This window comes from Anomaloglossus baeobatrachus, chromosome 4 (genome assembly GCF_048569485.1).
Source record: "Anomaloglossus baeobatrachus isolate aAnoBae1 chromosome 4, aAnoBae1.hap1, whole genome shotgun sequence".
In the NCBI taxonomy this organism is placed as follows: domain Eukaryota; kingdom Metazoa; phylum Chordata; class Amphibia; order Anura; family Aromobatidae; genus Anomaloglossus; species Anomaloglossus baeobatrachus.
This window is the reverse complement of record NC_134356.1, coordinates 569,239,488-569,252,281: the sequence shown is the minus strand read 5'-3', so window position 1 is coordinate 569,252,281 and position 12,794 is coordinate 569,239,488. Positions and strand designations below refer to the sequence as shown.

Genomic DNA, 12,794 nt, shown 5'->3' with positions numbered 1-12,794 from the left:
AGTGTTCATCTTTCGTATAACATCTAGCACTTTTTCTGTCTTCACATGTTGTACATTTTTTAACTTTTGTGATAAATAATTTTTGTATTTAGCCTTTAAAGCTCCTTGTTTTTCTTCATTTAAGCTTGTTATGGAGTGGCTTTCTCTTTATAAGCCTAATAGATAAGACGAGATGTGTACTGGTCAAATTTTCCTGTACCTCTGTGTGAATGATGTAGGACGCGTCATGCACATAGAACTGGGCAGGAGGATGGCGATCACAAGAAGAGACTAAGGGTACCGTCTCACTAAACGTCGTACCAGCGATTCCGACCACGATACGGCCTGGTCAGGATCGCTGGTACGTCGCTACAGGGTCGCTAGTGAGCTGTCAAACAGTCAGATCTTCCCAACGACGCAGCAATGATACGGCGGTCGCTGGGACCCTGTCACATAGCACGATTCAAATCTTGATTAGTAACATAGGCGTGCATCTACATTGCCTTTTCCGCGCCCCCTCTGCTCCGATTGGTGACTGGGTGGCCTTGCCTTTAGAGAAGGCAACATAATAGCACTTCCATCCTTGTCCATCCTACAGTGCCAATGCAGACAGGACTGTATTACAATCTGCTGCTACATACGGTCCGGGACAAGTGAATTCAGCCCTCTGAAATGTACTGCGATCTACAAGCCAGAACAGAGGATGGAAACGGCCAATCCGAACGCAGTAGCGATCACCAATCGGAACAGAGAGGAAGCGGAAAACAACGAAGATGCACGCCTACGTGAGGCGCGAACGAGGTTGTTGGGTAAGGTGTCAAACACACAGATGCGTGCTGCCCTGCGGGAGCCCAACAGCCAAAACATGAACCAGAACAGTGTGTAACGAGCAGCGAATTCACAGCAGGGGCCAGGTCGCTGCTCAGTGTCACACACAGCGAGATCGCGGATGAGGTCACTGGTACGTCACAAAACCTGAGACTCAGCAGCGATCTCGCTATGTGAGAAGTACCCCTAAGACCAGCGACACCCATTGCACCGCACCGTCCCCTCGGTGAGTATAATAAAAGGTGTTTTCTTTACGTTCTACAGAATGGCCTGGACTCTTATATAAAGTATTCTGGAAAGCTGTATATAAGGGCTCACTGGTGGCGGCTGCAGCTCATAAGAGAAAAACCTGAGGACAGGTTCCCTTTAAGTTAATATTGTCAATGGATTCAAGCAGGTTGTGCCCATATGACATCCATTTTTTTATGCATGAAATGAGTTTAATGGGTCAGTCTAATCTGCAAAATCAGATAATTCTTTTATTTTTTTACACTTGGACCATTGGTCTGTGTTCAGAACATTATAGTCAGCCGACCCATTCACTTGTGGCCCATGTGTGAGCTTATGGCATATGGACAGAAGATCCACACGAGTGAATGAAAAGAGGAAGACTGTGATTACTAGTCTTTGCGCACTACAGTAGTTACAGGGTCTGATACCACGTCAGAACGTGGACATAGGTGACATAAGCCACAGAAATCCAAACCATAACCTAATCTTAGGGTTTTCTGCATCTTACAAAAAGAAATCATTTTTCTCAAAAAACTAAAAAACTGATCCCCCCACATTTGTATTCCAATAGTTTCTGGAATAAATGGCTTCTGAGTTTTCAGGTAAACGGTTCTTAGCTGACTGACTGTTAAGTACCTCCCATTAATCAACATGTAAAGTAATTGATTTTTCAAATGAAAATTCTGCTCGGCCCTCAGACCACACTAACAAATGAGTACACCCCGAGGAAGGATGGAGCGTCCATTTCACACATTTAGGCTATGTGCGCACTAGAGCAAAATACCCGCGGATTTACCCGCGGATTTGCCGCGGAAATTTCTTGAGAAATGTCTGCAATCTTTGTGCAGACATTTCCCATGAAATTCTATGAGAAAAAAAAAAAGCTGTGCGCACTGGTGCGGATTTTTCTCAAGAAAGTTTCTTGAGAAAAGTTTCTCGAGAAAGTTTCTTGAGAAAATGAACATGTCCATTAAATCCGCAGGTATCCCGCAGATTTCTGCAGTACAGACTGCAAAAATCCGCAGGGAACCACCCGCGGGAAAATCGCGGCAAAATCGCGGCAAATCCGCGGTAAATCCGCGGCTAATCCGCGGCAAATCCGCATGCGGTTTTGCCGCGGATTTTTTCCGGAGGTCAGCAAATCTTTCACTCCCAGAAGTTTCTCGAGAAGATTTTCTCGAGAAACTTCACATCTCTAGTGCGCACATAGCCTTAAATGGTCAACTTCATTCTGTCATTTTAATATCTCCGGTCTCTTATCTACACTTAAGCCATGTTAACGCCTCCATCACTTATCTCCTTCCATCCTTTGAGGAAGCCTCCTATTTAATTCTACACTCACATTTGATTCCAGTATTGATTTCTTCTGTTATTATTGATTGGAGGGATAAGCAGATAGACTGCGCTTTTTATATGCATTTATAGGAGCACTAAACCTAGAAAAGGCACAGAAAATGGAAAATAGCCTTAAACTTCTCTGAGTCTATTTGGTCTCATCATAAACTAATACTGAAAAATCTACCCAGTGTGTCCTAATCAATAACCATTAAATGCTCTTCACTGCCTGCAGCAGGAGCCTCCCCCCTCTGCCTTGTCTCCAGTATTAAAAAAAAAAAAAGTCAAATAGGAGCGTCATCCTCAAAATGCATACTAAACTTACTATACAGTGCTATAGTGGATTTAGCCCCTATTTTCACCTTCACCCCGGATGTTTTTCCATTTTTTGTTTTCTTTTCTCCCCTTCTTCCAAGAGCCATAACTTTTTTATTTTTTCCGGCAATATGGCCATGTGAGGGCTTGTTTTGTTTATTTTTTGTTTTTTTTTTTAGGGACGAGTTTTAACTTTTGAATTAAATAATTCATTCTGCCTTATATGCTACTGGAAAATGGAAAAAAAGTGCATTTTCATATTCATTTTTGGGGTTTTTTATTTACCATTTTCACTTTATGGTAAAACTGACCTGGCAAAAAAAGAATTGGGCGTTGGTCGCCATTTTCCAAGACCCGAAGCGCTTTGCGGGATCTTAGGCTCAGTGACTGCTTAATTTTTGCATCTTGAGCTGACATTTTTAATTATACCATTTTTGAGTAAATGCGAGGTTTTGATTGCCTGTTATTACAATGATGCGGTGACCAACAAAACCTCATTCTGGCGTTTTGATTTCTTTTTCTCATTACGCAATTTACCGACCAGATTAACTGATTTTATAGTTTGATAGATCGGGCATTTCTGAACGCGGTGATGCCAAATATGTGTATTTTTAATAATTTATTTTATTGCTTTATTTTTAATGGGGTAAAAGAGGGGTGATTTGAACTTTTATGTTTTTGGTTTGCTTTTTTCATATTTTTTTTTTCTTATTGATTTTATTAGTCCATGCTAAATAGTTGCAAGTCAAATTTATATATGAGATAGCCAAGATGATTGTCTATAAAATAAAGGTAATCTCACACTCAAAGCTGTAGTGGACGGTGAGATATGGAGCCTGGAAGTCAAAAGTTCAAAACATTGTTACCCTTTTGCTCACCATTGTAGTGGCCGGGCGCGCTGACCTACCTGCCTGCCCTCTGCATCGGTACACTGGGAAGCGTAGTGAGCAGAGAAGTTCAGCTCCTGACTATTTATTGCATCACAGAATAGGTGATTATCCCCACTGCCGTCAATGAACACGTATGGTGTATACACACACATGTATACATGGTTTCAGGCACTTTTTTATATATTAGCTGCTAAAATATTATCATTGGTATCAGGGGGGATAATCAGGTATTCAGTGAGGAAGTCAGAAGCGGCACGTTCTCCACCCTCTCCTCCTCTTTGAAGTTGCGCCCTACACCTCCGGGTGTACGAGCGCAGCGAGCACTGACAGCAGCTAGGAGTTCACGCCTGGCATACTCTGTGCACATCTGCAATAAACTGAGTGAGCGTCCCACCACACATGGGGCAGCATGCGCTCCATCGGAAGAAGGGGGAAGTCCCCAAGATGCAAAATGTGGAGGCAAAATGATGCTGCAATTGTCACAAGTTATGAAATGACAGAACAGGGGCTCCTAGGCTAACCCTCAGACTTGAGAACCTGCACTGTCCCTTATCTCAGAGGTAGGCTTTATGGTAGCCAGGTCTGGGCCCCCAGCGTGACCCCGACTCCTGTCCGAGCCCTAATCTTACTCCTACTTGGGGCGGGCCAGAAACACAGTAACAAAACCCCAAAGAAACAACACGGACAAAGGAGAACGAAAACTCATATACACTGCACTGAACCACACAGGAGAGACAATATGTGTACAGGAGAATAAAGAAAAATGAAGTAAACAGGGGAACTTCCACGCTACTCAAAATCACAACTACAGATCACCACAAGCTGGATCACCACAAGAGCCGGAATCGCTGAAGCTTTAATCGGCACTGTGTAGCAAAGTCCAGCATCTTATATAGGAAGGAGACAGCTGTGATTGCTAATTAGCAACCTCAGCTCCTAACAGAGTTCCTGCGGTCTGCAGGAATTAAGTCCTGAAGGACAGAGGAACAGAGCACATGAAATAGCCGACGCCCAGCTCTGGCTGAACAACTAGGAGACATCAGGTTGCCAGTCAGGTTCTGCAGTGTGAGCAGAGTCTGACGCTGCTGTGACAAATAATGAGTCTGGACCTGAACTTCGCATGACACCAAGCACTCTGCCCCCCCCCCCCCCCAGTGTGCACTGAAGCCCCTTAATTTACCAAAGAATTGAAAAGTTATTTTTTCAAGCACTTTACCGGTAATCGGTACACTGCTAGCATGTTTTTTATAGCGGTAAAAGTCCCCTAAGGCCCTGTATAATTGGTTTACAAGGCATTTTATGAAATGACAGACTCCCTGCCCCACTGATCAAGCCCAGTGCTCTACTATTATCCAGCTGGAAAATGGAGAGACTAGCAGGCAAATCCCCATGTGTTCTCTGCAGACTTTCTATATGACTGTTTCCAGAACATACAGAAATCCTAAATTCTGAGAAGCAGCGAGGGAAGATTATCTCCAGTTTGGGCCTCTTTTAGATGTTCGTTATTTCTCTATGAGCTCTGTGTTTTTCACATGTAGAACACAGTCATTACATGTATTTGTTTTCATATCTATTTTTTGCAAACCAATTGCTTGCAAAAAAAAAAAAAAAAGAATGTAAACATGTTTGTTTTTGATCTGATCTGCAAATCAAAACCACCATTAAAGTGAATGAGCCCATGATAAAAAATGGAAATCACTCACACATATGCTATGTGTCTGTCATGTAAGTACAGTACTGTGCTTGTCACCAAGTACTTGATACCGTAGGAGAAGATTCTAGAATTGCTTTTTTGTTTTTTTTTTAAACTATGAGAAAATTGGGCGATATAGGGGTTGTAAAAACTGACGCACGCACCAAAATGGATACAGTGCATGGGAAGAGCATTTTACAGATTGTCACATTGGTTTTTGAAGCACTTGTAATACTTATTGCTAGGGCTCGGTAAGGGTTAAAGGGGTTGTCCTCTACTTTTACATTGATGAATGTCTGATCAGTCGGGGTCAGACACCCGGCACCCCCGCCGATCAGCTGCTGTCAGTCCCGGCGGCGGCGGCAGCAGGAAATACTCAGTTCCGCAGCTGCTCAGTCTTCCCATAGTGGCAGCGGCCGGGTACTGCACATCTGCCTCCCTTTCAGATCAATAACAGTTGGATGTGCAGTACTCAGTTGCGGCCACTAACAGAAGACGGTGCAGCTCCGGACCTGAGCATTTCCGGCCACAGGCCTTAGAACAACTGATCGGCGCGTGGCGGACATTGATGACCTATCCTAAGGATACACCATCAATGTAAAAGTAGAGGACAATCCCTTTAAATGTAGATGATATTCAATGCAGGAATACATACAGTAAAGTAGACCTCTAAGCAATCTATACACGTGCATGCCCAAGGTGAAAAGAACAATCTGGCTCATGGATTCAGGTTCCAAAATGTGAATAATGTGCTATTATTTGTAAACTTCATTAATGTGCAACAAGTGGCCATTTATTTATTGATCAGCGCTTTATTTGAGTCAGTCCAACTTTCCTTCCACATCAGATATAGACTGCATTAGGGTTATTAAATAGAAATTAGCCTGGGAAACTAATCACTGGATGCATTTCATTCAACAGAAACAAAACAATCCAAGATGAAGCCTGCATACATAGGTTATGCGCGCCTGGAAAATCCTCTGACATGTCATTGAGACATGTTAAATAATCTTACCCATGAGGTGAGACCCCCACAATGACTGGAATAAAGGGGCTATGTCACTCTAGTGCAGCTGTCACAGTTTATCTCCCAGGAGCATAAAGAATCAAGTGTTAAAACTCAACATGTCCGATCCTTATTTTTCTGCACAGCATCTGTTGGGATAGTCAGGAGGACCCCAGGTAGATAAGACTGTCAGTCAGCCCCTCCAAATATTGAGAGGTTCAACAGATTTTCCTCTAATGTCCCAAAAATCTGAAGGTGAAGGGACATAACACTTACAGGTGTCATATTCCCTATAGACACACAAAGCGGTCTCACTTCAGTTCCAAATCCTCTAAGTCCTATGATTAAAGTCAGCCTGATAAAGACCGTTCTCCTGTCCCAAAATCAAGAGCCTTATAGGTATACAGTGTGTCCACCACCATTAACTTGAGAACGGCGGCAGCAATAGGCACAGAAGTGGTGTCTAGGTATAGTAAAGTAGCCATGCGCTTTGCAATGAAACCACCTATAGCGCCACCTGGTGGAAAACAACGGAGTCAGCATTTTTATCTCGAAAACGGAACGAGATAGAGAAAAAAAGTGAATTTAAAATTGTAGGGCATCATCAATTCAATACGAATCAACATCTTGCATACAGAAATGCTATGATATGAAACCCATGACCCCTCCAAAAACATTGAATGCTGGTCACACATATGGCGCTTATTTAACTTTGATGCTCAAAGTGGCCACCGTCAGCAATATGGTAGGTAGCACGTTTGCACAAGCATCTGTGATACGTCGTCGTAGGTTCTGCAGTGTTGGTGGAGGGGTCGCATACACCTGCTGTGTGATGTGACCTCACAGAAAGAAGTCCAGTGGGATCAGGTCAGGTGAGCATGGAGGCCACTCCACGCAGCTACCATACCCAATGACTTGTAGGAAGGTCTCCATGAGGTATCGCTTCACGTCCACAGCCTTGTGAGTTTTACACATTCTAATCATAGCATTTCTGTATGCAAGGTGTCGATTCGTATTGTTCATTTTTTTCTCTATCTCGTTCCGTTTTCGAGATAAAAATGCTAACTTCGTTGTTTTCCACCAGGTGGCGCTATAGGTGGTTTCATTGCGTAGCGCATGGCTACTTTACTATACCTAGACACCACTTCTATGCCTATAGCTGCCGCCATTCTCAAGTTAATGGCGGTGGACAGGATATGGGTGGACAGACTGTATAAGGCTGTCAAATTAGGGTCTTGTGACCACAGACAGTCTGGACTTTGTGTTCCATACTTGGACTGTTAACATCAGATGTGTGAAGATGGCAAAATAGCCAACATCAGGCAGTGAAGACATCTGTAGACTTTAAAGGGAATCTGTCACCAGGCTTTTGCTCCCCCATCTGAGAGCAGCATAATGTAGAGACAGAGACCCTGATTCCAGCGATGTGTCACTTACTGAGCTGTTTGCTGTCATTTTGATAAAATAAATGTTTTCTCTGCAGCAGTTCTAGCAGTTATACAGAGCCCATGAATATGCTGGACTACCTGGCACTACGTCAAGTAGTTCTGTAATGATAAAATTACTTTTAAATCAGCAGATGATCAAAACTACACTATGCAGCTCAGTAAGTGACACATCGCTGGAATCAGGGTCGCTGCCTCTAAATTATGATGCTCTCATATTAGGTGGCAAAAACCTAGTGTCAGATTGCCTTTAAGTAATTTTTTTTTACAGACCTTTTTTGCTTTCAATCCTACAAGTTGTCCATACGCCCCCCTTGGATCCTAAGGCTATGTGCCCACGCTGCGGATTTTGCGCGGATTTTGCCGCGGATTTTCCGAAAATCTGCAGCAGCGGCACTTCCAAGCTATTTCAATGGCATTTTGGAAATGCTGTGTCCATGCTGTGGATTTTTCCGCGGCGGATTTGCCGCGGATTTTGATCCGGAAAAATCTGCAGCATGTCAATTATTGTTGCGGATTTCGGGTATATAATGGGGGGAAAAAAAAAAAAAAATCCGCGGCAATTCCGCGGTAAATCCGCGGCAAAAATAAGGTGCGGATTTGCCGCGAAAGTCGCGGATTTTCATGCAGAAAAATCCGCAGCAACATTCTACCGTGGACACATAGCCTAATACCCCCTATACCCACTGATGTCGTAATACTCCTTGCACCCCTCCAGTTTCCTCATACATCATACACGCCCCTGGGTTCCAAATACTCTGTACACCCCCCTGAATTTCTAATACTCTGTATACCCCCCGAGTTTCAAATACTCTGTACATTCCCCCGGGTTTCTAATACTCTGCACACCCCCCGAGTTTCTAATACTCTGTACATCCCCACGTGTCATGTATGAATCCTTAGCCATAATATAACAGCAGATACATATCTCTCTCCTTTGTATAAGAAAAATTAGGAATCACTGTATGTGATAACATAAGTGTTTTGGGATGAGACCTTGTTACAGACCTAGGAGGGTCCTAAGGGCTCGTTTACACGTTCCTTATATGTATAGCAGTGCTATGCGTGTATTTCATAGATATCACTCCTATCTTGTAATAGTATGTGGAGTCACTCATATGTCCATGATTTTCTGTGGAACAAGAGGGCCACGTAAAATCATGGAGACGTCTGATTTTGATCAGAGTATTCGATGAAATTGGCAACACAAGGTTGTGGGGTCAGTAAATTAAAGAACAAAACAAAACAAAAAAGTAGAGCACTTTGATGTCATCCTAGTGGGGTGCAATTTTAATGGACTGTGTTAGAAAGGAAAAGCAACTTGACTCGCCCCCGGGATGTATATTTACGGGGACAGTTCACTGGGTGGCCGTTGCCCGGTTCTGTGACCTTGAGGGTCACTTGAAAGGGGTTATGTACAGGGAAATGATAATAAAGGTTTTCTCGCGACGCCACTTGTGGGTCGCGGCTCTATAGATGGAGCCGCCGCTGCACAGTCTCTCTGGGGCTGATGTTAATGGCAGCCTGGATGTTGGGCCCTCCACAAGTAGTGCCAGGCTCCAGGGGGTAGAGGATGTTGTTAAAAGTAGAAAGAATGTAGGCCACACAAGGGATTGCAGTGTAACTGGTTTCTTTACTCACAGCGTTGTTATGGCTGGCAACCCGAAGAAAGCTGGTCCTCACCACTGGTCCCCTTAGTCCCAGTGCCGATGTGGTGACCTGGTGGCTTCTTTCCCCTGCACCTGTCTCTGGTTGGTGGGTCCCCGTGACTTGGAGCGTCTGGGGGTTCCCTCCTGGTAATCTTTAAGTCTCTAGTCCATACGGTGGGAAGTTTGAACCCTGTAGGGTCGGTGTTCCAATCCCTGGTTCTCCTGTCACTGCTGGTGCCCCCAGACTTTATGGTCAGTGAGGTCCTGGATGGTCCCCTCACTGTGCAGATTTTATCCGGTCTGCCTGGAGCGTTTGCCTGACCTAGGGCTCTGCACCCTGTTGGTGCTATGGTTGCGGGAGTACTCCGCCGTACTCCACCGGCAACCACACGCCTGGGCCCACAGGTCACCGCTGCACTCTCCCATCAGTACAGTTACGTCAGTCTCCTCTCACTTCCACTTACTGACTGTCTGACCCCTCCTCCCTGGCTGTCGTCTAGTGGACTGGATCGGCTACACCCCTAGGTGGCCATCCATTGGGTCCAACCCTAGTCTGTCACCAGTCCTTGGGGAAGGGAAAAACGGGGATTATATATGTGTTTTGGTGTTCTGGGTCCCTGGAGTTAGGCCCTGCATCTTTGACAGGATGCAGTACCTAGTAGCTCCTGATGGCTTCAGTGGCGCTACAAACTGATAAAACTCGGACTATACAATGATAAAACGCTAACTGAAATCAGTGGGAAAAAAAACTTCTGTGTGAGTGAGGCCAGATCAGATCCAGATCTCTTACCAGCAGCGCATACATGGTTAGTCCAAGGCCCCACTCACATACCCACTCGCTGAAAATTTACAGTGAATGGTCGGCACTTATTCTACATTTGTATTTTCTGCCAGCAATAACCACTGCTTATTCAAAAACCCAAAGCCGCTGTATGTCAGACTTACCTGCGTCCTCGCTGATGTTGGACAGCTTGGCACGCCGTCTGCATAAACACAATGCCCCGTAAATCTGTAGACTCCAGCACCTCCTGATAATCTTGGAGCACTTGACAGTCGGGGACGACATAGTGTGTAAGCTCTTCAGACAACAGCTTTCCATCTGAGAGAACATAGAAAGCAAAGAAAAAGAATCCAGAGATAAACAACAGACATATAGCATGTAATACCCGAATGTAACCATGGGCACAAAACGGCAGAGTTTACCAGCTTAGGTCTGCCCCAGTATAGGGGGTGTATATATGAGGGCAGGGAGCGGGGAGAATACACAGGCATAGAGGACAGATATTTGGGATCTGATCACCATCGGCCATCATAGGGCTTTAAAGGTTTCTAATATTTTTACGGCAAAAGAAAAATTTACGTCCAACTTCAGCCTTATGTGCTAACTCGGGGACACCACCCCGGGGCTTCTGCCCATGATGATGCCCTATGTGCACCGATGACACACAGCCAGCCCCAACCTTCCAGTGATGTAACACTTGTAGCCGGGACCCTCTTTGGCGATACAACAGTACAGTAATGGGCGGTCCAAAAAGGTGAATTGAATCTATGGCCTGGTACATCCACGAGAAATGTCATAAATGTCAGTGCAGGGAGCATAGGATGGCATAAGCCCCGTAGTCACTCTCCGATCGGTGTGGGGAATGAATATAGGACGGTATAAGCCCCATAGCCACTCTCCGATCAGTGAGGGGGGAGGCATAGGACGGTATAAGCCCCATAGACACTCTCCGATCAGTGAGGGGGGGCATAGGACGGTATAACCCCACAGTCACTCTCTGATCAGTGAGGGGGGGCATAGGACGGTATAAGCCCCATAGTCACTCTCTGATCAGTGAGGGGGGCATAGGACGGTATAAGCCCGATAGACACTCTCTGATCAGTGAGGGGGGGCATAGGACGGTATAAGCCCGATAGACACTCTCTGATCAGTGAGGGGGGGCATAGGACGGTATAAGCCCCATAGACACTCTCCGATCAGTGAGGGGGGGCATAGGACGGTATAAGCCCCATAGTCACTCTCTGATCAGTGAGGGGGGCATAGGACGGTATAAGCCCCATAGTCACTCTCTGATCAGTGAGGGGGGGCATAGGACGGTATAAGCCCCATAGTCACTCTCTGATCAGTGAGGGGGGCATAGGACGGTATAAGCCCCATAGCCACTCTCCGATCAGTGAGGGGGAGGTATGGGTCGGTATAAGCCCCATAGTCACTCTCTGATCAGTGAGGGGGGGGCATGGGTCGGTATAAGCCCCACAGTCACTCTCTGATCAGTGAGGGGGGGGCATGGGTCGGTATAAGCCCCATAGTCACTCTCTGATCAGTGAGGGGGGGGCATGGGTCGGTATAAGCCCCATAGTCACTCTCTGATCAGTGAGGGGGGCATAGGTCGGTATAAGCCCCACAGTCACTCTCTGATCAGTGAGGGGGGGCATAGGTCGGTATAAGCCCCATAGCCACTCTCTGATCAGTGAGGGGGGGCATAGGACGGTATAAGCCCCACAGTCACTCTCTGATCAATAAGGTAGGGGGGGCATGGGACGGTATAAGCCCCACAGTCACTCTCTGATCAATAAGGTAGGGGGGGCATGGGACGGTATAAGCTCCACAGTCACTCTGTGCTCGGGGCGGGCACCGCAGTGGGACCCTCCTGGTGATGACTCCGGGGGACAGACCACACATGCCAGAGATGGCAATAACCAGGCGGCATTTCCAGCCACACACAGATGTGGCTCCATGGTCCGGGGAGAGGTGGGGGAGGTGACTGCTCGGCCATCTATAACCCAGCTTTCCCTGGAGCAGAACTCCCGGGGCGCACTGTCTCTCCACAGGGGGAGCTCCTCCGTGTCCGGTAGTCCTGTGATGGCGGGCACACAGCCCGGTACACCGGCGGCGCTCACCCCTGGCACAGCTCTGGCACCGCGGGCTCCCGCAGCTGACGTCCTCCCTCAGGTAATGTTCTCGCACCGCCCGCAGTGTCCGGCCCCGCTGCGTCTTCAGGTGGAGAATTCGCTCCGTCTTCAGCATGGCTGCGGCCTAGTCCAGCCCGAGCCGGGGCCTTTCCTGCTCTCCAAGCCCGGGAAAGTGTAGCTTCCCTCCAGCAGCAGCACAGCGCGGGGAGACACGCCCCCGGGACACGCCCACTTACTACATGTTGTGAAACCTTAGACGCCAGCAGTGCTGTGTACAGCGCAATGTCACGTGCCAGGCCTGTAACCATGGTGATCATGAGACGGCTGACCATACATACAACCATCGCATAGACGCTCAGCGCCAGTGTCTGACATCTATGTATACATCTGTATAGAGCTGTGCTCCACCAATCCGCAGACAGCTTGTGTACAGACAGAGAAAAAGTAAGAACATTATTACCCCCCCCCCCCCCCCCCAACAAAGATCGCTCCTAAAACAAGGATGTTATT

General features: G+C 46.5%; 1 protein-coding gene across 3 annotated transcripts in view; it reads right to left on the bottom strand.

The window, feature by feature from the left end:
• DIS3L (DIS3 like exosome 3'-5' exoribonuclease) overlaps window positions 1–12,522 on the bottom strand; it is a 142,169-nt gene extending 129,647 nt beyond the window's left edge. For all 3 annotated transcript variants that reach the window (XR_012753070.1, XM_075346046.1, XM_075346047.1), the window contains exons 1-2: window positions 12,273–12,522; window positions 10,317–10,470 (exon numbers count right to left, since the gene is read on the bottom strand). Coding sequence is in view for 2 of the 3 variants with exons in the window: in XM_075346046.1 (XP_075202161.1) it covers window positions 10,317–10,470; window positions 12,273–12,399 (281 nt within the window). In the remaining variant the exon portion in view is untranslated. The remainder of the gene's footprint in view (window positions 1–10,316; window positions 10,471–12,272) is intronic.
• Between the last annotated feature and the right edge of the window lie 272 nt (window positions 12,523–12,794).